This window comes from Phocoena phocoena, chromosome 13 (assembly GCF_963924675.1).
Source record: "Phocoena phocoena chromosome 13, mPhoPho1.1, whole genome shotgun sequence".
Classification (NCBI taxonomy): domain Eukaryota; kingdom Metazoa; phylum Chordata; class Mammalia; order Artiodactyla; family Phocoenidae; genus Phocoena; species Phocoena phocoena.
In genome coordinates, this window is record NC_089231.1 from 90,133,694 (window position 1) to 90,160,441 (window position 26,748).

General features: G+C 51.7%; 1 protein-coding gene across 1 annotated transcript; it reads right to left on the reverse strand.

Annotated features, from left to right (window-relative positions):
- Nucleotide 1: 1 nt before the first annotated feature.
- Nucleotides 2–24,708, reverse strand: ANKLE2 (ankyrin repeat and LEM domain containing 2). The gene is made up of 15 exons (XM_065889546.1): nucleotides 24,535–24,708; nucleotides 23,862–23,868; nucleotides 16,839–17,309; nucleotides 15,662–15,868; nucleotides 14,435–14,628; nucleotides 14,170–14,358; nucleotides 11,255–11,377; nucleotides 9,583–9,649; nucleotides 8,206–8,378; nucleotides 6,729–6,835; nucleotides 5,706–5,896; nucleotides 4,763–5,405; nucleotides 4,085–4,216; nucleotides 3,700–3,843; nucleotides 2–59 (listed from the first exon to the last, which is right to left on the reverse strand). The coding sequence occupies exons 1-15, from the start codon at nucleotides 24,706–24,708 to the stop codon at nucleotides 2–4; spliced, it is 2,880 nt and encodes a 959-aa protein (XP_065745618.1).
- Between the last annotated feature and the right edge of the window lie 2,040 nt (nucleotides 24,709–26,748).

The window sequence follows — 26,748 nt, forward strand, 5'->3', positions numbered from 1 at the left end:
GTCAGATCAGCTTCGTCTCTTGCAGTGTCTTTGCCTCACTCTCGTCCACCAGGATGAGCCTGTTTCAGGAACAGGAACGAGCAGGCCTGTTTCAGGCCTGTTTCAGGGACTGGATGAGGCCCCCAGATGCCGTCCCCACAGGGGCCGCGGCAGACGCCGCAGCGAGCTGTCCGTCAGCAGAGCCCGTCAGGCAGGAGGAGGTGGGCGCCAGCGCTTCTTCCATTCGTAACTTATTTCGCTGCTTTTTACACTGTTTTCATTTCCTAGAACTCTTTGTCATTTAAGTTTTCATCGATTGAAGATTTTCCTCATCTGGTTCTTGTTTTGAAAACCCATTTCTCACTCCCGAGTCACACAGCCCTGACACTGTTGGATCTGAACTCACGTGTGTTGCTAGGCCTTTCCGACACAGAGGAGGGGCACCTTGGCGGGTGAGGGAGGTGACTCGACCTGCTGCTCTCGTGGGAGGGGCTGGGCAGTGATGGACCAGGAGGGGCCCTGTTTCAATAAAGTGTCTGGCTGACAGTTCAGTCCTTGTTTGCCTGTGGCTATTAATCTTTTATGCTTGTGGATTAAAATATTTAGATATAACACTGTCCATCCCAAATCTCCGTTTATTTAGGAGGAAGTACGATGTCTGTGAAGTGGTTATGGACATTTTTGCAATCAGTGCAACTAATTGGGATATTCGATCCATTTCTGTCAATTTTGGAAATACCTACAAAATGAAATTGTGTTTTACTGGTTTTTCAAAGTACTAATTGTGAGTGTTTTAAAGGAAGCAGGAAGCCTGTGCAGCATGACAGCCCCAAACTTGCTGAGACAGATTGAGCAGAAAGCTCCTTCCCCAGTATTTTGTGCGCCCCGGGCTGACAGTTTTGCAGGGTGTCTGCCCACCAGGGGCCTCAGTGAGAGGCCCTGACCCAGGACAGTGAGCTCGGTAAGTAAAAGCAGCAAGCACACACCATTCTGTCGAAATAGTTCAGACAAGTTATCCGGGGGCTGTGCTAACGCCTGAGACCAGAAAAGCCAGAGGCGGCACCACGTGTCTGGCCTCAGGCGCTGTGAGGCCCCGCGGCCGAGCCCTGGGCCCCTGGACCCTCGGGCTTGCGTGGCCACCCTTTACACTTGACCTTTGAGAAGCAAGGCAGCATTTTAGAAACAGGAAAGGAGCCCAGGAGCAGGACAGTGGTGTTTGGACGGGGTCAGTTAGTTACAGGGGCCCAGGGAGGTCGCACTGGAAACCGCCCCGAGGTAGGACAGATGACCGAGAACTTCTGAAACGTCGGGAACGTCATCCTAAGTGTGACCAAGGTGGAAAACCACCCCAAGAGCCCATGTGACAGGAGGGATCCTGAGCTGACAGCAGTGGGAACGGTAGTGGTTCCTACTGACCGCGTTGCTGTTGGTTCCAAAATATTTTCTTTCTTTTGAGACGGCTGAGGAAGGAGGCCGAGGGCACGTGTAAGAAACCCCTCCCTGCGGGCCTTGCGCGCACACAGACCTGCATGGTTCCAGCAGCCTGGGGGGGCAAACCCGGCTGGGGACGCCTGACGAGGCAGTCACCCCACGGCTGTTCCCTCTGAGCTGCAAATGCCTCTGCCTCTGGAAACATCCAAACACTATCCCAGAGGGTCCGTCTGGATCCAGGAGCGGGGAACCTTCCGGAGCCGCCTGCATGCAGCCCGTGGCACCTTAGCCGCCGCCCCCCGCTCAGAGGGTTCCTGTCACCTCTTCCCAACTGAAGAAACGGCACACTGACTGTCAATGTCACAGAAAAAGGCTCCCCATTTCCCAGGGCAGTTATAAAATATTCGATAGTTGAACTGATGCCAAGGTTTTTCACAACCGTGTTGTTAGGAAGGAAAGGGCCCCAAACAGCAGATAAACCACTCTCAGATCCATGTTCTGTTTAACCAAAACACTGCTTCAAAGTTTGCTAAAAAGGACACTTTGCCTGGGCTCAGGCGAGAGAGGTCTTCCTGAAAGCTCAGAATGATGACCACATGGTTTTAAAAATAATTTATTTCATTAAGTAGTTTTAAAAAGACAAAATCACCCCAGGACACATGACTATGCATTCAGTGGAACCGGGGCCAACTTATACAAACAAATGGAGAAACAGTCAAAGGCGGCCTAAACTTCAGAAAATAGGAGCAGAAGTCTGCAAAATACGGGCAAATCACTTTAGCTTCCATCTGAATATTTACAAAAATACATAGGACGGCACGGTCAAATTTTAGACAAAACAGATCATCACTATGACTACATCTGTGTTCTGATTTCTTTGAGAATAGAGATGTCTTTTAAAAATGCCATTTGGTTTTTAGAACAGAATGTATTTTTCTGTCTTAAACTTAAGTCGTCTGCTACGCAAGTGAAAACACCCGGTGTAACAACCTTTTGAATTTTAAAATCCAAATCTTGGTTCCAATATTCCTGACCTGCCTCTCGTTATCGTGTGAAAGAAATGTTTCTGTTTTTTTTTTTTTAACATAAATTTAAATTCAGAATATTTACAACTAAAAAATCTCACGTCTACTTCCTATCACTGTATATTCTCAAAAAGTAAGTTCGGGAAAACCAAAAGTGATTTACAAAAGGCACTGAACTCCGCAGAAGCATTAGAAGTCTTCACTTTGGATAAAACACTGGCAGTGTCCCCAGAACACCGCTGTGAGCAGTCGTCGGTGACACCCAGAGAGACAGCCCTCAGCTCGGCTGCAGCGTCCTGGCACAGAAAGCTCTGCGCACAGACCCTCCAGCAGGTACAGCCAAGGGGGAGGGGCGACAAACTGCACTAAAGGAACGGAGCTGGGATCAGATACGTCCTCCAAAGTAAACCTTTCTTTTCTGTACCAAAACGCAATGCTCTTTCATAAAGCAAATCCAACTGAAATGTGTTCTAAAATATGGGGTACATTTCGAAACTAGGCAACGCCTTTCAGATTATTTTATTACCACTGCACTGGCAGCTAAATAAGGTGCACTGTGAAAGGTCAAGTGCTGGTGAAAAGGAAATCACCTTCCAGTGACTGCTGGTGAGGGAGCTGTGTGTGACTATTTGCATGGCTCCCAACGGCTAGATTTTTTCCAAGAGAAAAGCTAGTTTCATCCTCTGGTCACTCACTTAAATGACTTAACCTGTAAGTGTCGCTGCAAGTCTCCAACACGTTAAGGCTCGTTCAACTCCTGGATGCCCACCTCGCCACTGTCTAACCAGCGGGGCCGACCAGCAAAGCAGAGAGGCTTTTCTGTCACGAGCCAGGAGGTCAAAGACCCTCCCCAGGAAAGGAAGAGGCACGAAAGTCACCTGTGTTTTAGGAACAGAGCTGAAGTGAGTGCAGCTACTCTCGGGGGACCGGGGCCCGCGGGGCGCCCCGGCCTCTCTGGCGCCCTCCTGTGCCCCTGGGGCAGCTAACTGGAGCCTGTTGCCACCACACTGACCGTTTCTGGGAAATCTGCGTCTGAGTTTGCTTTCACCCACTTCTCTCCAAGTATCAGAAAGCGACATTTTATACAGGACACCTGCATCTTCTAAAATTCTTTTACCCTCTAAATGAGGACTGATATTCTTTCTTTGGGTGAGACTTTAGCAATAAACACATTACCTTTCCTTGTTCCTTTTTTCCTTTGACGCTTTTTTTTTTTAAACCCAAAGAACAAGCTGACAGCCCCAGCCGCGCGCACGGGCCCTACAAGGCGGCGAGCTGGGCCAGGCGCGCCATCCGGTGGAGGTGGCCCCTGCGAGCGGGGCTGTAGCGCCCGGGGCCGCCGCTAGGGGGGCCACCGATGTCCAGCAGATGAAACTTCACCTTCCCTTTCAGCGAGGGGCTGGGCCAGCTGAGGAAGCAGAGAACGGGCGGTCAGCAGGGCCGGCGGGGTGGGGAGAGCGGAGGCCACCGACCCGGGGGACCGCGGGGGCTCCAGGAGGAGGTGCCTCCTGCGTGACTGCGAGCTCACACTACTGCGTCCCCCACCCCCCTCAGCTCCCAGCAGCACCCCTTCTGCTCCGCCACCCCCGGCCACAGGGCGGGGAGCTCCCCCGTGAACCTGGCGACACCGTCCGCCGGGCCGCGGGTACCTCTGTCTGTCCGCGGGCGAGTAACGCAGCACGGCACTCCTCCACCTGTGCAGGGCCGGGTACTGGTGAGGGTCCACGTCCGCACACTCCAGGGCCGCCAGAACATCGCGATCCAGTTTTGACGGCTCTTCTCTAGAAGGTGCGAGAGAAGCAGAACAGCCGTGACCACACACGCACCCGGCACCACGGCCCCCTTCAGAACCAGCAGAGCAACAGAGGCGTGTGTGAGGACCCAGCACCCCCACCGCAGGCTCCGGCGGTCCGGCCGACCTCCAGGCAGCGGGGGGACGCACTGCCCGCGGGAGGAGACCCCGGCCCCGGCCCTGCTGGGAAGATGCACTCTGCGTACCCCCTCCAGGATGATGGAGCAGAAGGTAGGACGGGCCATTGGCCGGGCAACTGAGACCGACCCCAAGACGACCTTTCTTCCAAAAACAAACTAAACCCACAGGACAGCTCAGTGATCGTGGGAAGCACAGCGGCTGCAAGGACGAGTGAGCAAGGAGACCGCTGTCTCCCACCGGCCTGGAGGACACCCGAGGAGCCATACAGACTCGCGAGGGAGACGGAACCACAAGTGCCCGTCAGGCAGGCCAGGGTGGAGGGAACCGTCCGGGAATCACACAGTGGCACCCATGCCCACTGCCCCTCGACGTGTGTGTGCTTCCCGACTCATACCCAAAAAGGAAGAGGCTCTGGACGGACTCCTTCGAGGCAGGGACCCCCGAGGGCTCAGAACTGCCACGGTGACGGGCCTCTTGTGTGGGACTGTCGGGGTCCAGGCACATGTCAGCCATTCCAGCTGACATTCCGTGCTCTGTCCTTCCTTGGTCATTCCCGAGTTTGTCAGCAGCAAGAGGTCCTAACGTGTCACTTTCTGCCGTGTTCACGCTTGATGTCAGGATCCTCTTATCTCTAGTTTTCACAGTTGGACGGGGTGTCTTATTAGAAAAGCTACTTTGTAGATTCTGCAAATTCAGTTTATCAAACTCCACAGTCAAGCCGGAGACAGGTGACAGGAAGGCATCCTCCCCACTTGGGGCCTTTGGCCTCTTCCCACCCAGGGTCTTGCTGTCACTCGGGGGGCTGCAAAACCCATTTTTGCTGCTGCGGGGACTGGTCGGGGCTGAGGCTTCTATGAGGTCTGTCTTCTGCTCCAAGGGAAGGATGTCACACCCCGAGTCTCCAAAAGCAGCCACCGTGGGCTGGGTGTTGTTTCGGGCTGTGTTTTGCCGGTTTTTGATCTCTTCCAAGCTCATGTCATCATCTTCATCTAGAAACGCCCTCACGGAGATGGAATTGCTGCACTTCCCGTGACGGCCTGTGAGGGAGAGACGGTATGGATGGGGGCTGTGGGGTGTCACCCCGCACAGCGCAAACCCTGCGATGAGTCACTCCTGCATTCCAAGCCTCCTCCCTCCTCAGATTCCACGACAGAAAACCACTTGCAACATGCCTTGGGAAAGGCAAGCAGGAGCCCGCAGACAGAATGCCAGGCTCCAGGCCCAGCTGTTCCCCCTCACAGGCAGGAAAAGGAGAAGGAAGCCGGCTGGTTGCCACGGATGCGGCCACAGGACGGGCTGCCAGTCCCGCCAGCCGCGGACACACTGCATGTTCTTACCGAGGGCTGAGGCGTCCTCCTGCAGACAGGCTGCATTTTCTCCCATGTCTTGCTGGGGCTTTTTGCCCACTTCCTGCTGGGTGAGATATTCTTCTAGTTTTTGCAGGCCCGCCTGGGAAGACAGATCAACAAAACAGCCCAGAAAGTCCCAGTATTCGACCCAGGGATACCCCAGCTCATGAGCCAGCTGCCTGTAAGAATAAAGCAAATTAACCAGTTGTGAGACCAGAAGAAAAACTCACAGAACTAACTAAACAGAAAAGGGCCATTTGACACTGGAAGTGCCAAAACGGCACCTGCAACCGTGGCTACAATTCCACCTTATCCTAAATTTGGGGCTGAATTAGTGCACTCCACTTCCTGAAGCAGCGCTCCCTCACTGGGTAAGACCCTGTTACGGAGCAAGCCAGGGTCACGGGGAGAAAGGAGACGCCAGCCGAAGTGTAGCGCTCACACCGACACTCACGAGCCATCAAAAAGAGGGCAAACGGTAAAACTCCACTAACAGAGGACATTTCGGTTCTCCTGAAACCGTACAAAGTCGGAGATGATTCGGGTTTGGGCCAGACGTGAACATTTAGAGGTCCTTTTCACTTTCAAGTCATAAACCTAAAGCTGGGCACATACTTTGAGAAAAAGTTCTAAAATGATTCAATTAAGCTTTATTTGCTCACACTGTAAATTAGCTTCTGAACTGTGGAAAACACACTTTTCAGGGGCTTCTTTCACTAGCAGCTTCTGGCCACGCCCCCCTCCTGTGTTTGATCTTCTCCCTGGCTGCGCGCCACCTTCTCCCACGCACCGTCATGCCCCTCGGCCACCCACCCCCGGGAGGGACTGTTTTAACGGAGACTTTTGCTGCACAAGCTGCAGGGGGCACGTTCGCAAGGAATCAGACCTTAGTGAAAAGGCCTTAAAAGTCTCCAGTCAACGCTTTCTGGGAACTGCTGTTTTGAAAGCCCCAGTCAGCACGCGAGGTGACACCAGCACTCGGCCCTCTGTCACTCTGTGCCCTTTAAGTACCTTCCCACTCTCTCGATGCCTCTCTCCGGATCAGACTTCCTGACGCTGTGGAAGAAGCCCGCTTTCTCTCGAGGCGGGGTTTTCCAGAGTCGGCGAAAATCTTCTGCCTAGAACAGAAGTGTGTTGGGCTGCGCTAGGCATCCATGTCACCAGGCAGCCCTCCCCCACCAACCCAGCGCGGGCAACATGCCCACCTGCCCTGGAGCTAAGGGGCCGTGGCTGCGTCCCGGTGAGGCCAGGAGGGACCCTGGCAAGGCCTGGGCTGGGCTGAGGATCAGAGCTGACCCAGGAGGCCCCGAGGGAGACACTGCAGAGCTGTCACCCCAAGGGCTTTGAGTTACCTTCCCATCACATGACAGGAAAATAAATATTTGTGCTTTCGGTATTTCATGCAGCTGAATCTAATCCTAACGTTTTTATAGTTTCAGGGAACTAACTATCGATAGTTACAACTTTCTTTTCTTTTCTTTTTTTTTTGCAGTACGCGGGCCTCTCACTGTTGCAGCCTCTCCCGTCGCGGAGCACAGGCTCCGGACACGCAGGCTCAGCGGCCATGGCTCACGGGTCCAGCCGCTCCGCGGCATGTGGGATCTTCCTGGACCGGGGCACGAACCCGCATCCCCTGCGTCGGCAGGCGGACTCTCAACCACTGCGCCACCAGGGAAGCCCACAGCTTACTTTTAAGAGGAAAGATTATATACAGGTCAGTGTATGAAGTACCTCAGTCTGGAAGGTGAACACCGGAGTCTGCAAATGGAAGTTTCCTAGTGACAGTACAAATCCAAGGACCCTGGAATGGACAGCCTAGCCACCTGGGCAATGTGGTGTGCGAAGGGCCATGGGCACTTGGGGGAGGGGAGTCAGGTGACGCTGGTGTGAGGAGCGTTAGCCCAGGTAAACCTCGCTTCTCGGAAGCACGGCTCATCACATATCTGCCCTGGCTAATGAAAACAGGGGCAGGCTTCCCTGGTGGTGCAGTGGTTAGGAATCCGCCTGCCAATGCAGGGGACATGGGTTTGAGCCCTGGTGCGGGAAGATCCCACGTGCTGCGGAGCAACTAAGCCCGTGCATCACAACTACTGAACCTGCGCTCTAGAGCCCACGAGCCACAACTACTGAGCCCACATGCCACAACTACTGAAGTCTCAGTGCCTAGAGCCTGTGCTCCACAGCAAGAGAAGCCACCGCTACCCGCAACTAGAGAAAGCCCATGTGCAGCAACAAAGACCCAACACAGCCAAAAATAAAATAAAAATAATAAAATAAGTTTAAAAATAAGTAAATAAATGTTAAAAAATAAATAAAGGAAGAAAGAACAGGGTCAAGACACTCGTTTCTCCAGGGAAGTTCTGAAGCCTCACTGACAACTCTCTGGGGTCCTGGTCTCCAGGACCAAGCACAAAGCAAAAGGCTGGAACAACCCAGCATGCTGGTGGGATGGCCAGGAGCTATTCCAGAAGGTTCCACAGATGCTCACCTTGGACGGACTCAGGGGCCCTGCAAAGGCTCGCAGGGTCAGAACGGGGTCTCTGGGGCCACCTCCACCGTGGCCGATGTGAGAGACCTCGCCCGGGTGGTCTGAAGACCACAGCTCCCCGATCACGGGAGAAGACGTGTCCTCTGCCCTCAGGAGGGGCACGTAGTAGTGACCTGGGAGAGGAAACACACCAGGGCTGGACCATCTGCGTGGACAGCCCCACACCCAGTGGATGTCAGGCAACTAGGAAGCAGCCTGGGAAACAGCGCGGTTTGCTACCCCACGGGCTCTGCACGCGAGTCAGCGATGCTAACGGTGAATAAAAAGGCCGCCACGCTCCGGAGCCAAAGGACGCGGGCAAGAGGCCAGTCCACGCCGGACTCCCGCACACAACGAGCCCTGCGTTCTTCCTCGGCGGGGAAGTAAAAAGGAGGAGAAGAGGAGGTGGGGCGGCAAACACCTGCTCACCCCCAGGCTCTTACGAGGCAGGACCTGTGAACCAGAGCAGCGGAAGCCAAGCAGAGGAACATTACAAAGAAGACACGTTTGACCCCCTCCCTCCCCAGTTCCCTCTTCTGTTTCCTACGTTACAGTTTTGTATCATTGAACACCCGTCTCCAAACAGACCTAGAATCACAACCTGGAAAGAACAAAGGCAGCGAAGCCACAGGGATGGGGCGGGGGGCAGGAAAGGCCCAGAGACATCGGGCGAGCGGCAGTGGTGGCCGCCGGGCGCCACCACAGGCCTGGCCGACCCCTGCACTAAACGGAGACCAACGGGGAGTCGGGTAGGAATGGCAGCCGAGAGAGAAGTAAGGACGGGCAGACGGGGGAGGCCGAAGAGCCTCAAGCATCCGAGGCCAGGCCATCCAGCGCGCGGGGCCAACTCCAAACTGCCCGGAAACAAGGCAGAGGAAGGGCTGGGAAATGCCTCCCGCCCCTGGCTGCCTTCGCGCCCCTGCGGCCTGCGAGCCGGGAGCTTGGGTCCAGAGGCGCCAGGCCCCGAAAGCCGAGTGCGAAGCGCTGCCCCGCAGGCCACGGTCTGAAAGGCCCTCGGCCTGGAGTGTGGCGATCCGGGGCGGCGAGGCCGCAGGGGCGGGGGACCGGCTGGCCGAGGGGCTCCAGGCAGGCCCCTCCCGCCTCCCCACCGCCCTGCAGCCTGTGCCCGAGGAAGAGGGCCGCGGAGGTCGAGGGGCAAGGCCGCGAGCAACAGACAAATGGCAGACGAGTCGGTCTCTCAGGAGCGGGAGGTGCGGCACAGGGTGACTCGAGGCTCCCAGCAGCCCCCGCTTCACTCCTGCACACAAGGCCCGGCCCAGACGCCGCCCAGGACTTCCCCCGCCGTGGCCGCACCTCGGGCGCCCACTCCCCACTTACCCTTTAAATAGTCTCTAATCCGCTCCTTCAGTTCCACAGATTTATTTTTGCTTCTTTCACAAATAACCTGTTTTAAAAAAACAGAGTACGTGAACGCTCTAAACCTGATTGATCACATCTTCTTATCATTAAAATGACTTCATAAAGGCAAGTTGTAAAGTCAGTGAGACAAGGGTAGTGCCCCAATGCTGAGCATCTCCTAAAGCCCACGTTAGAAACGTGTGTGGAACAGCGTAACCCTCCTTCTCGTTCTGTAACGGCTCCGAGGGGCCAGGACAAAGAAGAACCAACTCTGAGATTACAGGCGAATTTTGTCTCCTTTCTTCGTGCTGCTCTCCATTTCCTAATTTTCTGTAAGGAAAGGAAATCTTAAGGTGCACCATCAAGTCAGAGCAGAGATGCAGACAGGCCGCACCTTCGGTCTGGGCGCCTCCCTGGCCAGGAGCCTGTTTGCTATGGTTTGGCTGGGTTGACATACAACTCCCATCTAACACGAACACAAGTTTTATTCTTGCAACTACAGGAATCGATGTTCTCAGCCATTAGAGGACTGTGAACATTTTAGCGACAAACAATAAAAAAACACACAAAAGAACCAATAACCTTAAAATAAGAAGGAAGGAACCACAGAATTACCACCTCCTGCCAGCCTGTGACAGAAACAAACTACAACCGCACAGTGGACCCTTCAAGTAGTGCAAGTATTTTCTTTTAAATTCTGTAACTGATTGTGAGATGTCCAACGCTCTAAAAACGTGTTACCAAATAGCACTTTATATTGAGAAAATATACATACACGTGCACACAAAAAGTTGAGTCAGATTTATGCAAAATGATGGTAATTTCTGAGTTGCGGAATTGTCCGGTAAATTTTATCCTTTTTACCTGTATTCTAAACTTTCTACAGAAGTGGGCACGACTTACATAATCCTAGCAACTACAGAGGAAGTGGCACTGCCAGAATCGGACCTTACAGATTCTACTTCCAAAGGGCTGGCAGGTCCAGGCCAGCTCACAATTCCAATGCCTGGTACAAATTAACCATCTTCCAGTTCTTTTCAGGCCCACTCTCCTCTCCACCTCACTGCAAGGAGGCACCTCTGCCCTCTCTAAGGCACATGTGCCCAACTGCTGACAGACCATGACAAGGCCTGTTTCCTAAGGCTGGTGTGGGCCAGGTGAGAGCACCGGGAGGGGCTCAGGACAGCACCTTTCAGCGGCAGCACCCTCACCAGCACGTTACCCTCCCACCATCACCATCTCCACCAGCCATCAACCAGTCACCATCAGCCTCACCAGCGCCATCCTCACCACCACCGTTCTCACCAGCAGCAGCATGAGTGCCACCTCCTCTGCTCTCTCTGACCTTGGTCAGCTGAAGTACTCACAGAGGGAACGTGACAAAAGACAGTGCGCTGCTGAGAACAACCTGACCACCAGCTTCAGGAAAATAAAAGCAGCCAACAGGCAGTTCACTCCCTCCTGGCTTTACAGAGGCATCTTCTTCACAGAGTACATCTTACTCAACAATGAGGGTTCTAAGATGTGCCACAAGGCAAACACAGTCACACAGAGTTACCCGAGTGGTCACAATAGCTGTGATCGCAGACTGTAATTTTATGCATTTTCATTTCTAACACTATGTAGTAATAGCATTTTAATAGGTACTTACATCTTCAGGTGTTTTATCATATTTATTTCTTGGGTTTTTTACAATCAAAGGGTGTGAAGAGAGCACATTGACCACATCAGCGTTTCCAAACTTACAAGCAAAATGCAATGGTGTGTCGTAGCCCTGAGAGAGATGAAAAGGAAGAACACTTACTTCTTATACACACTCTTTTGCTTCCTAAGGTTGCTTTAAGGTAAAAATAGGTATTTAGTAAAACAAACAATCAAACAAAAACACTCAAAAATAAAAGACTGTAAAAAGACAGTGCTTTTATAACTGAAAAGCAACTGGCTTGCTGGCACACACCCACTTTACTCCAGGGCGTGAGCCCGGCACAACGTCCCAGTCCCTGCGTGTCTAGTGCCTGTGGGAAGCTTGCAACAGAGCTAGGGTGTAACACCTGCTCAGCAAACGGCAGCTTTAACGACTCAGGGCCCTGTACAATGTCTTAAAATCAATGTTCAAAAAGCAAAATAAACAGATGAAGACAACCTCCAGAATGAAGCAAAGACCACGATCCGGTCTGTGCTCAGAACTTTCTCTAGTCGCTAATGTTGCAGCAAACGAAACTCTCCCCTCCTGACTTCACGAGGTTTTCCCGTGCTGACCTGCCCCGGTGGCATCCTTCCCCGGGCTGCCCGCAGACCAGCAGGCCCCCGAGCTGTGGAGCCACCACCTCCGGCACCTTCACCTGGACAGCCTCAGGCTCAGAGGCAGCACATCCCAAACAGAACCCGCTCAAGTCCACCTGCGGCCACCGCACGTTCCAGCCCCCAGGTCCCTTCCTCCGGACGCCACGCTGCATTCGCCCAGAGCTTCTCCCCCAGCTCCAGCCCCCACTCCACTAGGCGACCCCGGGGGCCTTGTGCAAGCAAATACCCTCAGGCCGGCTCCGATCCCTGCTCCACACCTTCTAGGGGCATCTCGCTACCTCAACATCCTGTCGGCACCACCACTCCCTCTCCCACACAGTCAGCCGCCGGGGCTCCGCGGGCCACCCAGGCCCTGCCAGCACCCCCGGCCGGCCTTCCACAGCTGCAGACGGCACAGGAAGAACGAGCAGAGCTAGGCTCCAGGCAGGCGCTTCCTGGTCCACGGTCTACCCGAGTCGCCTCCAGCCCTGCGGCCCAGGCTCCAGCATCGGCGCAGCTCCCGGCCAGCCCCACGGGGCCCGGGCCGCTGCACATCGGGGCGGCCGCGTCCACTCGGCGTTCAGGGCATCAGACCACAACATGCCCCCCACACCCCTTTCCTCCTGGCCACCCCTCTCCCTCACCCACACAACGCCCTTCTCTAACCTGCTCCGAGCCCCGCCAACGTGACCCCAGCCTCTGCCCCGTTCCCGCGCGGCCGGCGGGCTGTGGGCCCTCCCGCCACGCCTGGTGACCCCGCTTTTCCTCCACACCACACCCTCTGGGGAGCCCCCGGCCTTGCTACACAGTCCAGGCGCTTGAAGCGATTCCTACTCTTAGCGCCTATGGTCAGGGGCTGTGACCTGTAACGTCTAGTTTCAAGAATCTATTCAGTGGTCTCTGTGGATCCACAGATGCGTATTTCCAACAGGCGCTGCAGGCATTAAGAGAAGACTGTATTTCCCGCAGGGTACGTGCCCTTCATCGCGTGTAGGAGCGGCACTTCCCGACTGAAGTGTCGTACAGCCTTACTGTGTTCACACTTAGTCTCATACACTTGGATTTTGTTCCTTCTGCCCTATTTCACACTTACTATTGCTTTCACGTAACTACCGTTTTCTCCTTTATGCCCTTCTTTAATTTTGCTAGCATGGCCAAATTTATCTCCATTCCCCCTTTTCCTTCTTGCTAACTGAAAAGTTATTCTTGCTTGCAGTTCTAGGGTTCAATGTATCATATTCAGTATGTTACGAAATAATACAATAGGCTTTTTTAATTCCCTCTCCCGCCCACCACAACTTCTCACACCCCTAGGTTTCTCTCAGAAACAATCCTTGGTTCTCAGCCATCTCTGGGCTTTCCCTCATATAAATATGTAAAAACTCTTCTGTTTCAAGAATCCTTACTTAAGCTTTGTGCACCATCTCCCCACTGGAACTTCCCTGGTTGTCCAGGGGTAAAGAATTCGCCTTCCGGGCTTCCCTGGTGGCGCAGTGGTTGAGAGTCCGCCTGCCGATGCAGGGGACACGGGTTCGTGCCCCGGTCCGGGAGGATCCCACGTGCCGCGGAGCGGCTGGGCCCGTGAGCCATGGCCGCCGAGCCTGCGCGTCCAGAGCCTGTGCTCCGCAACGGGAGGGGCCACAACAGTGAGAGGCCCGTGTACCGCAAAAAAATAAAAAATAAAAAAATAAAAAATAAAAAAAGAATTCGCCTTCCAATGCAGGGCACGTGGGTTCGATCCCTGGTCGGGGAGCTAAGATGCCACGTGCCACGGGGCAACGAATCCCGCGTGCTGCAGCTACTGAGCCCACATGTCTTAGAGAGAGAAAAACCCAATGCCACAACTAGAGAGAAGCTCGGGCACCGCAACGAAAGATCCCGCATGCCACAACTAAGACCTGACGCGGCCAAAATAAATAAATAAATGAAATAAAAATTTAAAGAAAGACATATCTAGGACACTAGACTACAAGGGACCAAAACCTTTCTACGTCCTTCTCTCTTTAGCTTTGTGGCACTTGCCCACCCTCCTATCAGCTTGGGACTCTCTGAACAAAGGCCAGGAGGGACGTGTCCTGGGGACGGCTCCACCCCAGCTGGGACCCCGGGGCGCCAGCCAGCGGGGTGCACTTCTCACGTGTGAGCGGGTCTGGGTCCAACCGTATCTTTCTGAGCTCTCTGACCTCAACGAACGCACATCTCCTCTGAGCTGACGCAGTGCAGGGACGCAGTAAATAAACACCCAAACACTGTTTCCACCCTGAGCCCGGCTACGAGGCGCACCACTCTGTCAGGGGTGTTGAGGTACAGGTCCACCACGTAGCAGATGCGTTTCTCCAGCATATGCGGCTCGTCGTCCGGGTACATGAGCCGCATAAACTCGGGGTTCTCCAGCGTCTCCAGGGTCAGCTGGCATAGGGCAGCCTGGTTCTCTTTGGCAGCAACATGCATGACGTTGTACCGACATCCTTCCTGGAACAAGACCACAGATTCTGGGCTTCACTTTCATCACCGCGGTCTTGATGCTAAATGCTGGAAGCAGGCTTACCTGTACGATGGTCGGGTTGTCCCCCGAACCAATCAGATACCGGGGATTACTCCAGATAAGGTCGGAAAAGGCGTCTTCCTCTCCCTTCTCCACAGCTTTCCGAAGTCTGGCCGTGAGATCTTGTGTACGAGGACTTTTATAACTGTTTGCTCGCTCCTTGCTTGCTGTTTCTGAATCAGACAAGTACAACCCATCTGTTAAGAGACAGAATTTGAGAACATTTAAGTTCACATTTTCTCATCATCCACTATGCGCTTCACTGAGGGCAAGAAAAATCTTTCCCACAGAGGCTGACGATCTCCTTGCAGCGAAAAGTAAGAAACAAGATGATCCACAGCAGACGGACGTGTGTCCCAGCCCGTGGCAGCGAGGGAAGGGCTCTGCGGAGAAGGCGGGGGAGGAGTGCGAGGGCACGCGGCCAGGACGCCACCCACACTCGCGAGGGGCCTTCCAAGAGCCAGGAGCACCCCCAGAAAGGCAGGGAGCCAGGAGGGACTTCTGCCGAATCATGACACCTGCGGAGGTAGGAAGGCTATCTTGAGGAACCTTCACCAAGTGTGAGGGGCCTCTAAGCGCCCCAAATCACTCTGGCCTCCGTGAGGTGGCACACGGACTCTCGATCCAAGGCCAACCGTCTGCAAGGAAAGGCGCATCCTCGGGAGCCCCAGCCAGCCTGGGGAGCAGAGCAGCCGTGAGCCCATGGAGCGGAGGGGACCAGACGAGGCTGGGATGCCGGGGTTCTGTACGATGCTGACAGCAAAGGCCCCTCACGAGACCCTGGTCCTGAGCTGGGAGTGGCGCTGGCCAGCTTTCTGGCTGGACAGTTCAGCCACCACAGAATCGTCTGCAGCCAAGCAGGTGCCACAGTCCTAGAAGGAGGTGTAGCTTCACGGGGGGAAGGAGAAAGGTCTCAGCACCTAAAAAGGCCCTGAACCCAACAGGCCGCAGGGACAAGAGTGTGACAAAGGGGACAGAACAGAAGGCAATGGAGGCCCTTTCGCGGCTTCTCCCACGGTCCCCTCAGCAGCTGCCTGACCCACTTGGCCCCTGCTACCTCCACCCAGACCAGCCTACTGACCCACCCTCCTCCAGCTGCTCCATGGCCTGGGCCTCAGCTCTCTGTTCCCAGCAAACCGGGCTGCTCTCAAAGGTGGAGAGAACTAGTTACCAGGAAGGAGGGAACAAAATACCCAGGAGTAAATCTGACAGTAATGCCAGACAATTTACCTCTTAACCCACCACTGCTAAAGAGCGGCACTGTTTTCACAGGAGAAAGTGGTGAAGAGCTTTTGCTTGGAGAAGGGAAATAATCACAAGTTCCTCTAGCAAATTTCTCTGCATCTTCTCTGCTTGTAAAAGCCTTAAATCGGGATCCTTTGATCATTTTGACAGCTTGCAAGGCTTCCTTCTTGTCTTCATAAACATGAATCCTTTCTGTGTGGGAAAAGCAGAAACAAGGAACTGCAGCCAACGTCACTTAGTTCACACTTGAAGCCCTGGGTTTGGTAACTAACGACTGTTAGCCAGTGGTCTGGTTTTTCTCTTATTAATATTTCAGAGTTTTAATCTTCAAGAAAAAAGGCTTTAGTCAGTGAAAAGAACACAATAACTTTGATCATATGTATGTACATGGATATAAATGATACATATTTTGTACCTGTATATGTAGTTTTTATACCCAAGGACACTATTCCATACCAAAAAATAAAATTTTTGGACCAACGATCTAAATAAAAATAATTTTAAAAAGTAAGTAAAAAACTATGACTAGGGACTTCCCTGGTGGTCCAGTGGTTAAGAATCTGCCTTCCAATGCAGAGGATGTGGGTTTGATCCCTGGTCAGGGAAGTAAGATCCCACAGGCCGTGGGGCAACTAAGCCCATGCGCCACAACTACTGAGCCTGCGCTCTAGAGCCCATGAGCCACAACTACTGAGTCCACATGCCTAGAGCCCGTGCTCCGCAACAAGAGAAGCCACCGCAATGAGAAGCCCGCGCACTGCAATGAAGAGCAGCCCCCGCTCGCCGCAACTAGAGAAAGCCCGCGTGCAGCAACGAAGACCCAATGCAGCCAAAAATAAATACATGAATGAATAAACAAATTTATTTTAAAAAAAGGGAGGGAGATGGTTAATCAAAAAATGGAGCCAGCCCATAAATATTTGTAAGTGAAGTATATCCCCATAGAATCCAATTTTCTTAATTTCTAAAACTTTCCATATAGATTTACAAAAAATTCAGGAACATTCTATATAAAAATGCTAACAATGGTTAATTTGGAGTGATGAGATTATGGTGATTAAAGTCTTCTTTCTTCTCCTCTGTAGTCTGTGATTTTCAAAACCCCTCTCCCCCTGCTGTCCACGCACCACCTGTGTAAGAACCACGGCGCTGGTCACATTACCATTTCTCGCCGGGGCGTCCTCGTAGGCTGGGCACACCCCATAGTATAGAGGCGGCTCTGCAGAGGCCCGCAGCATGGCTTGGTGGCTGCCGACCCCGGCCAAGGCACTGAAGGGCACTGAGCAGGTCTCAGACGTCACGGCATCTTCCTCCGGAGGATTCAGGCCCACACTATAACCAAAATCTCTGTCTTCAGAAAAGCTGACCCGCTCAGCCGGGCTCCCTACCGCAGACTTCACAACTCTTTGTGTGTCCTGGCCCAGGGCTGGGGCACCTGCAGTGGCGTGGTCTGGAGGGTGGGAAGGCAGTGTACTGTGCTCTAATAAAGCCCGAGCCAACTTTTTCTCAAAAATAAACCTTGTGGTTGATGTAATGGGTCCACATTTCAATCCAGCTTTGATAACTTCTTCTCTAAGGTCATCTGGATTCAGGAGTTTCAATCGAGCCAAGATGGTATCCATTGTCATTTCACCTAGGCCCAAGACAACAAAAATCAATCTGATGGCTGTAAAGTACATCTTCTCTTAAACGAATTCAGCAAAGTTGCAGGATGCAAGATTAATGCACAGAAATCTGTAACTTTTTTATACACTGATAATGAACTACCAGGAAGAAAAAGTAAAAAATAAATCCCGTTTAAAATCACATCAAAAAGAATAAAATGCCTAGGAATAAACTTAACTAAGGAGGTGAAGACCTGAATAGACAGTCCTCCAAAGAAGACATACAGATGGCCAACAGGCACATGCAAAGGTGCTCAACATCACTAATTATTAGAGAAATTCAAGTCAAAACCACAATGAGATATCACCTCACACTGGTCAGAACGGCCATCATTAAAAAGCCTACAAATGATAAATGCTGGAGAGGGTGTGGAGAGAAGGGAACCCTCTTGCACTGTTGGTGGGAATGTAAATTGGTGCAGCCACTATGGAGGATACTATGGAGGTTCCTTAAAAAACTAAAAATAGGGACTTCCCTGGTGGTCCAGTGGTTAAGAAGCCGCCTTCCAATGCAGGGGATGTGGGTTCAATCCCTGGTCAGGGAACTAAGATCCCACATGCCGCCAGGCAACTAAGCCCATGCACTCTAGAGCCCTCACGCCACAACTAGAGAGAAGCCTATGCACCGCAACGAAAGGTCCCGCATGCTGCAACAAAGATCCCAAGTGCTGCAACTAAGACCGATGCAGCCAAATTAAATAAATAAATAGATAGATAGAACTACTATATGATCCAGCAATTCCACTCTTAGAAATAAATAGATAGATAGAACTACTATATGATCCAGCAATTCCACTCTTAGAAAGAAAACAAAAACATTAATTTGAAAAACTATGTGCACCCCAATGTTCATAGCAGCATTATTTACAATAGCCAAGATATGGAAGCAACCTAAGCGGCCATCAACAGATCAATGGATAAAGATGTGGCGAGTACACACAATGGAATACTACTCAGCTATAAAAAAGAATGAAATCCTGCCATTGGCGGCAACATGGACGGACAAGGAGGGTATTATGCTAAGTGAAGTAAGTCAGACAGAGAAAGACAAATACTGTGTGGAATCACGAATGTGTGGAATCTAAAAAATAAAACAAACTAGTGAATACAACAAAAAAGAAACAGACTCACAGATTTAGGGACCTAGTGGTTACCAGTGGGGAGAGAAGAGAGGGGAGGGGCAAGATAGGGGTATGGGATTAAGAGATGTCTATGTATAAACTAGACAAGGAACGAGGATAGATTGTACAGCACAGGAAATTATAGCCATTATCTTGTAATAACTTTAACTTTTAATGGAGTACAATCTAAAAATACTGAATCACTATGCTGTAACCTGAACCTAATATGATATTGTAAATCAACTATACTTCAATTTTTAAAAAGTGGCAAAAACGCTCGCTTCAGGGAATTCCCTGGCGGTACAGTGGTTAGGACTCCATGCTTCCATTGCAGGGGGTTCAATCCCTAGTCGTGGAACTAAGATCCTGCAAGCCTCGTGGCACAGACAAAAAAAAAAAGCTGGCTTCAAAGTTTCATTTCAATCCACTATTTCCCCATATTCTCTGGAGTCTATGAACTTTCTATGAGAATTTTCATTAGGTTTTTGTTTCCGGATTTATAACAATCTAAACAAGATTAAGATAGGCAGTGTCTGGTTCATTCGGATAAGAATCTTACAGCCCAGTGTCATGACGTGATCTGATCACACCAACATTCTAGGGAGGTCAGCATGCTGGGGAAACAGGCACACCCATCAGCTGTCACCTGCAGTGTGATTAGGAACAAATCCCCAGGAAAGCAACTGGATAACATGCGTCAAAACTCCAACTGCAGAAAGTTATCCTACGGATACATTTGCACTTTATTTCACAAGTCATGAGAAATTATGCAAAGATTTAAACAGAAGAGCATACAGATAGCTCCACAGTCATTTTGCTAATACTGAAAACAAACAGCTAATGTTTAACGTCTGGGGGGCTTCCCACATGCCTGGTTCTGTCCTAAGCACCCTGCCTGCACGAAATTATTTAAAATTCACGATAACTCCACATGGAGATTTTTCACCACTGCTCACTCCTGCTTTACAGATGGAGATCCTAAATCAGAGAAGCTAAGTTAACTTGTTCAAGTTCTTCAGCCACCAAGCAAGTGGATGTGAACTGCAGCTGGAGCTTTAATCAACATATTTACAGAAAGAGCAGTTAAATCTATGGGGTAAAGGTTTAAGCATGGTCAGCCAGAATTGGGGAGAAGGTAGGAAATGACAGGGTTCAGGCCACTGCTGCAGTTAATGGGGCTGGAGATGAGCGCTCAGACTAGAGAAAAAGGATGTCTCGACCACAGATTAGATGCTGGGGTCGGTGGCGGGCGGTGGTGGTGTCTGAGGGATTGCAGTCAGACTACGATAATACCTAGGTTTCCAGCCTGGATGCTTAGAAAGAGATTCTGCCCAAGAAAGAGAATATGGAAGAACAAACGGGGGTTTAAGCGCTGAGCATTAGAAACACCCACTGCACATCACGTGGGCGTTCTGATTTTCAAGTCTGAGATTCAGAAGATAAGCTCAGAGTGAGAAAAACAGCGCCGGGAGTCATGAGCCCAGAGGCGGTGGTTATAACCCAGGGATAACAAGGAACACACATGGCCGGTAAGCCAAGAATGGGATCTGAGTAACAACAGAGATTGAAAGACAGGTGAGAAAGAAGACAGACTTGAAGAGGCGATCAAGAAAGAACCGGACGTGTTAATACTGTGTATCAGTGAAGCTGGAGTAGAGGCTTTTAGGACGTGTTTACAGATGAAATTATAGGATATCCCAGGATTGGCTTTAAATTACTCCAGGAGAGCAAAACAGAGGGGGCAGCGACAGGTAAAACAAGACTCACAAAATACTAATACCTAATACTTGCAGCTGGATGATGGAAATTTCTGCATATTTCTTTTTTAATAACTTTTTATGATGATACCACCCTACCCCCTCCAAGATTTCAAAAATGGCTATTACTTATTTTAAACAGTGAATGTGTTGCACAGCCCCCTCTAGAGCTGCCGAAGAACATGAAGGGGGAGGCCAACTGACCACAGGATTCCACTCGGGGAGCACCCCTAAGGGTAGTCTCTGAATACTGGGCATAAGGGCAACAGAAGTGATAAGGAACTGATATGAAAGGTACAGGACAGGCTGAAGCCACATGCAAGGCAAAGTCTGAGGGGTAGGGGCGACTAGGGCAGATGCTAGGAATAAACAGAGAGGAATCCACCCGATCCTGGTAATATTCTCTTCTGCATACCCTCCCTGTGTGTTTACTCAAAAGCTACCTTTTTTCCCAGTAAATTTATTTATTTATTTATTTATTTATTTATGGCTGCGTTGGGTCTTCATTGCTGCAAGTGGGCTTTTCTCTAGTTGAAGCGAGCAGGGGCCACTCTTCGTTGCGGTGCGCGGGCTTCTCATTGTGGTGGCTTCTCTTGTTGCAGAGCACGGGCTCTAGGCACGCGGGCTTCAGTAGTTGTGGCGCACGGGCTTAGTTGCTCTGTGGCACCTGGGATATCCTTCCAAACCAGAGCTCGAACCCATGTCCCCTACATTGGCAGGCAGATTCTTAACCACTGCACCACCAGGGAAGTCCTAAAAGCTACCTTTTTAAGACAGGCTAGTCTGAGGGGGTTCTGTCCTTGTAATCAAGCAAGCCCTAAATGGAACAATTACATTACATTATATCACTAACTGGGTGAGCTTGGGCAAGTTATGTAACTCTAAGCCACAGTTTCCTCATCCATAAAAAAGACATAACAACAGCTCTACTTCTTAGCTTGTAATGAGAATTAGATAAAATAATGGATGTGTTTGACACTGACAAATTATCCATTAATGTCAGTTAGGGCTACGAAGTTATCAAGTAATACAGACTTATCAGCCTTGGAGAATACACAGCGTGCTAGAAAGTCAACCTGAATAAAGACCAACATGTACACTCTGTTTCTAATATTCTTTTTTTTTTTTAATTTTTGGCTGCGTTGGGTCTTCGTTGCTGTGTGCGGGGCTTTCTCTAATTGCGGCTAGTGGGGGCTGCTCTTCCTTGTGGTGCGTGGGCTCTAGACACGCGGACTTCAGTAATTGTGGCACATGGGCTTAGTAGTTGTGGCTTGCAGGCTCAGTAGTTGTGGAGCACGGGCTTATTAGTTCCTCCGCGGCACGTGGGATCTTCCCGGACCAGGGCTCGAACCCACGTCCCAGGCATTGGCAGGTGGATTCTTTTTTTTTTTTGCGGTACGTGGGCCTCTCACTGTGTGGCCTCTCCCGTTGCGGAGCACAGGCTCCGGACGCGCAAGCTCAGCGGCCATGGCTCACGGGCCCAGCCGCTCTGCGGCATGTGGGATCTTCCCAAACTGGGGCACGAACCCACGTCCCCTGCATCGGCAGGCAGACTCTCAACCACTGCGCCACCAGGGAAGCCCGGCAGGTGGATTCTTAACCGCTGCGCCACCAGGGACACCCTGTTACTAATATTCTTAATACAATAAACAAGTGTCTGCTCACGTGTGGAAAAGAAACAAAGGATAAAGCAGAAAATAATGCGACTGCTTAGCTTCAGGGGAGGGTGTGAACCAGACAGTAAGGACAGAGGGCAGGGGGAGCAGCACTTCTGAATACGCCTTTACATGTTCTGACCTTTAGAAGCATGTTTAATTCACATACACCAAAAATACGTGGATAAACAAATAGACAGGGGGAGACCCCCAAGTGGAATGCAAACCAAAACAAATTCGCTCAAGGGTGTTACAAGTTCGTATCATAATGAGTGGGGGAGAAGGAACGTACTAACTGAAAGATAACAGCACGCGACCACGTCCTCTAAGGGTAAAGACAGAGGAAGGACAGACAAACACTATACTCTAGCTGGCAGGTGGGTTTTCACAGTGGTATAGGTGAGCAATTCCGAAGCTATCTTATGTGTGCTCTAGGAACCAGCAAATAATTGTATATACTGTGGCTAATGAGAGCCAGTCTCCTCACTGAGAAGGGAGAAGCCTTCAGCAAACTTCTGTAAAGGGCTGGGGAGTAAATTTTGAGTCTTTGTGAGCCTAAGTCCCCCCAAACACTCAAGAGCCACAGAAGGAAGAATATGGCTGTGTTCCAAAAACAGGTGCGGGCAGGATCTGGCCCGTGGGCCACAGTTTGCTGACCCTGGGCTGGAATTTGAAGTGTCTGCCAGACCTCCATCCACTGACTGATAGATAGAAGACAGAGATGTAAAGGTACAGGTATAGGAAACTGAGGTAGGACTGCAGACTGGATAATACTTCCTGGCTCTCCTACTTGTAGTGATTATGTAAGATACTAACGCTGGGGAACCTAAGTGGATTTCTTTAACTGTTTATTTTGTAATAATAATAAACACAAGAAGTTGAAAAACAGTACAGAGAGGTCCTGTGGCCCCATCACGTGGCTTCCCTCAGTGGCACGCCGTAAACACTGCAGTGCGTCATCCAAACCAGGCAGCTGACCCTGGCACAGCATAGCGGACTAGACCGTGGCCTCACCAGGTTCTGCAGTCACTCTCCCCTTGTGGGTCTCTGTATGTAATTCCATGATCGTTTATCACATGTAGAGCTTCACATGGACATGACTGGTTCCTGAACCGTTCCATCAGCACAAAGGTCTCCCTCCTGCTGACCTTTTACTGTCATGTCCAACCCCCACCACTGTCCCCTACCCTCGGCGACCACTGACTTGTCCTCTGTCGTTATAATACTTCCATTTCAAGAATGTTACATAAATGGAATTGTACACTACAGACTTTCTGAGACCGGCTTTTTTCACTCAGCGTAATGCCCTTGAGCTCCACCCAAGCTGCTGACGGATCAACAGTTCTGCCTCACTGCTGAGCAGCATTCCACAGCTCGGAGGTACCAGTTTTACCATTCACCCCTCGAGACACAACTGGGCTGTTTCCAGTTCTTGGCAATTACAAATAAAGCTATAAACAATCGCATATGGGTTTTTGTGTGAAAATAAGTTTTCGTCCTTCTAGGATAACGCGCAGGAGTGCAGTACAGGTTCAACTATTTGAGAAACTGGCAGTCTGACCTCAGAATGGCTGCACCTTTAAAATTTCTACCAGCAGTAAATGAGACCCAGTTTCTCAGCATTTCCACCAGCATTACCAAATGTCGTCGGTATTTTTCATCTTAGCCATTCTCATAGGTGTGTGGTGATATCTCATTGTAAGTTCGATTTGTATTTCACTACTGGCTGGTGATGTCGAACATCTTTTCACATGTGTTTATTTGCTCTGTATTAATGACTTAGAAATGAAAGCTAAAAATTAAAAAAGAATTTAATGAATAAGGCACTCGAAACTCTAATCTCGTAGCCCCAGACCCCACTGGCCTCACACGTCCTTTAGCTCTAGGGTCTGCAAGCCTTTCGACTCTGGCGTCCTGCGCTGGGTTCTCTGGCACGGTGTCGACAGTGTAACTGGACAACTGAGCATGCTGTTTCCTAAAAGTACCACCTGAAACCTTCTTAAGGGGATGAGAGAAGGTAGGACAATCAGCATCTCAACAGGTTGGAAGGCAAGCTGTACCTCGTGTCAACAGGCCTACGTCCCCACCTGGCTTCTGCCTTGGACCTGTGTCATCTTTGCCGAGCAGGACCTTCCTGGAGCCTGTGTCCTCAGCTGTAAAAACTAAGTCACCCATAAGGACGGCTTTAGCCCTGAGAGTTCAAGGTGGGTCATCAACTATGCTTTCTGCTAATAAAATTTCATCTTCTTATCAGGGTACTTGAGGAGCTCTTGCTTATCCTCCAGGAAGAAACCAGACTTGCGGGTAAGAGGGTGAATGAAAACGGAACGAAGGCGCGTTCCGGATGCGCGCAGGGCGCACACGGTCTTCTCAGTCAAATCAGGGGATCAAACAAGCAAAACTGCGCACAGACGCGGTACCCAGGCTCCCATCCTCCCATCCTCTACTCTCTCCCACTGTCTGTGCGCGGAGGACTCGTGACTTTTACTCCAGGTCTTTTCCCAGAACTCCCGACTCAGGCCGGGGAGGAGAGCCCCGGGAGGCGGGAGGTGAGGGGTGCGGAAGCCCAGGGGGGCCCGGGCTGGGGAAGAGGGGGCTGAGGATCCAGGCCGGGGAGGGGCGCGGGCCCACCGGCGGACCGGCCTTACCTGGATCAGGGACTGGGCCCGCGGCCGCGCAGGGCGGCGGGTCGGGGGGCCCGCTCCGGCCCAGGCCCCGCGGCCGCCTGTCCAGCCGCCGCACCAGCCAGCGCACCGCGATCAACAGCACCGAGGCGCCCAGCAGCTCCCACGCCAGCGCCGCCCACTCGGCCGCCGCCAGCCGCGGCCACAGCATCGCCGCCGTTCGTCCTGTCGCCGTTGCCGTCGCCGCAGCCGCCGCCGCCGCCCAGGTCCGCCCGCCCGAGGACCCCGCGTGCCGGGCTGCCTGCGCCACTGCCTGACGGCGCCGCGCCCGTGGACGGCCGGCGCGGGGCCGGGTCTGCACGCGCGAGACAGGGCGCTCGCCTCCGCTCCCGGCGGCCCGACGGAGGAGCGCGACCGCAGGCCCTGCAGGCGCGGGGCCGGTGAGGACGCTGTCAGGCAGTGGCGCGGGCAGCCGGCACGCGGGGGTCCTCGGGCGGGCGGACGGCCCCCCGGGGCGGGTCCAGCGGTCCCTGAGGCCCGGGGCGGGGTGTCCGGGGTAGGGGTCGTCCTGGGCCGTGCTGTCCGCGAGGATGCCGCGCTGAGGCTTCAACCCGCAGGCTGGCCGGGCCCAGGTTCCGGTCGCGGCGGGACCACAAATGAACCGCTCCGGTTTCCCTGGAAACAACCAGCTTTGTGTTGCGCTGGGTGGAAACTTGGCTGCTTCGGCAGGTGAAAGCGACCAAGATCCTACAGGCGAACGTCGGGTATGTTACTCTCACGGACACACTTTCAAACAGCAGAGGTTCTGACAGCTTGGGATTCTAGAGAACGAGTTTCTCCGCCGAAGCAAGCCGACTTTCCAGCCGCAGCGTGACTCCTGTTAACTTCGCAGCAGACTCGTCTCTGCGTCTGGCTTATCGGGCTCTGATTACTCTCTTAGCCGGAGTAGGTTACTTTCTCACCACCCTAGCCCTGTGGGCACCCACGGCTTCCCAGAAACGGATGCACAGCTGTACCTAAGGTGTCAGGCTCCACGCTGTGTGACCCTATTCACTGGACGTTCACGCAAAGGGACAGGCAGGGGAGTGATCGCCGCGGGCGGGGGAGGAGCTGACTATAAAGTGGCTTAGGGAATTTTAAAGACTGCTGGAAGCTTTTGTCTTAATTGTGGTAGTGTCACACAACTACATATGCTTGTCAAAACTCTCAGGCATGTACAATAAAAAGGGTTAATTTTACTGTGTAATTTATACATTAACTTTTTAAATAGAAAAAAAACTAAAGAAATAAAATTGACATCCTTGGTTAAAAAAATTGGATGGTACTAACAGTTAATCGAGCACAACAGAAGAATCAGTGAATTTGAGGATGGTTGAAATGCAGATTAAACCCAGAACGATACTACTTTACACCCACCAGGATGGTTAAAATTAGAAGACTGACAGTATCGAATTTTGCTGAGAATGTGGAGCAGCTTTATAATTCTCATACACTGCTGGTAGGAGCGTATAATGAGCCAACCACTTTGAAAACTATGAGGCAGTTTCTTGTAAAGTTAAACGTAGGCCTCCCTATGGTTCAGCAGTGCAGCCCTAGGTGTGAAAAAGAAAGTTCACAGAATGTTCATAGCAGCTTTATTCATAATAGCCAAAGGAGAAACACCCAGATGTTTGGATAAACCCCATAAGAATGGATAAACAAATTTGGAATCGTCATATGATAATCCTGTGGAGGTTTATTATTAGCAACAAGGCGGCTGAATCTGAAAACCATGCTAAGCAAAAGAACCCCACACAAAAGTGGTAAGGCAGAGCTTATGGTGATAGAAATCAGAACAGGGGTTGCCTGAGTGGGGTGGTGAGCCGGGAGGGACATGAGGGGACATTCACTGTGGAAGAGACGCTCTGCATCTTATTGTGTCGATAGTAATACAGGTACACATTGGTTGACATTTGTCAAAACTCACCAAAATATACACTTAAAATCGGTGCCTATTTTAGTGTAAATTCTGTCTACATTTAAAAAGGAAGAGGGGGGCTTCCCTGGTGGCGCAGTGGTTGAGAGTAAGCCTGCCGATGCAGGGGATACGGGTTCGTGCTCCGTTCCGGGAAGATCCCACATGCCTTGGAGTGGCTGGGCCCGTGAGCCATGGCCGCTGGGCCTGCGCGTCCGGAGCCTGTGCTTCGCAACGCGAGAGGCCACAACGGTGAGAGGCCCGCATACCGCCAAAAAAAAAAAAAAAAAAAAAGAA

Excerpts from the sequence above, each read along its gene's own strand:
- ANKLE2 (XM_065889546.1), bottom strand. The coding sequence starts at position 24,708 with ATGCTGTGGCCGCGGCTGGCGGCGGCCGAGTGGGCGGCGCTGGCGTGG. Across the intron at positions 6,836-8,205 it reads GGCCCCTGAGTCCGTCCAAG|GCAGAAGATTTTCGCCGACT; the intron begins GTGAGCATCTGT and ends CTTCTGTTCTAG. Across the intron at positions 3,844-4,084 it reads TCGCCCGCGGACAGACAGAG|CTGGCCCAGCCCCTCGCTGA; the intron begins GTACCCGCGGCC and ends CTGCTTCCTCAG.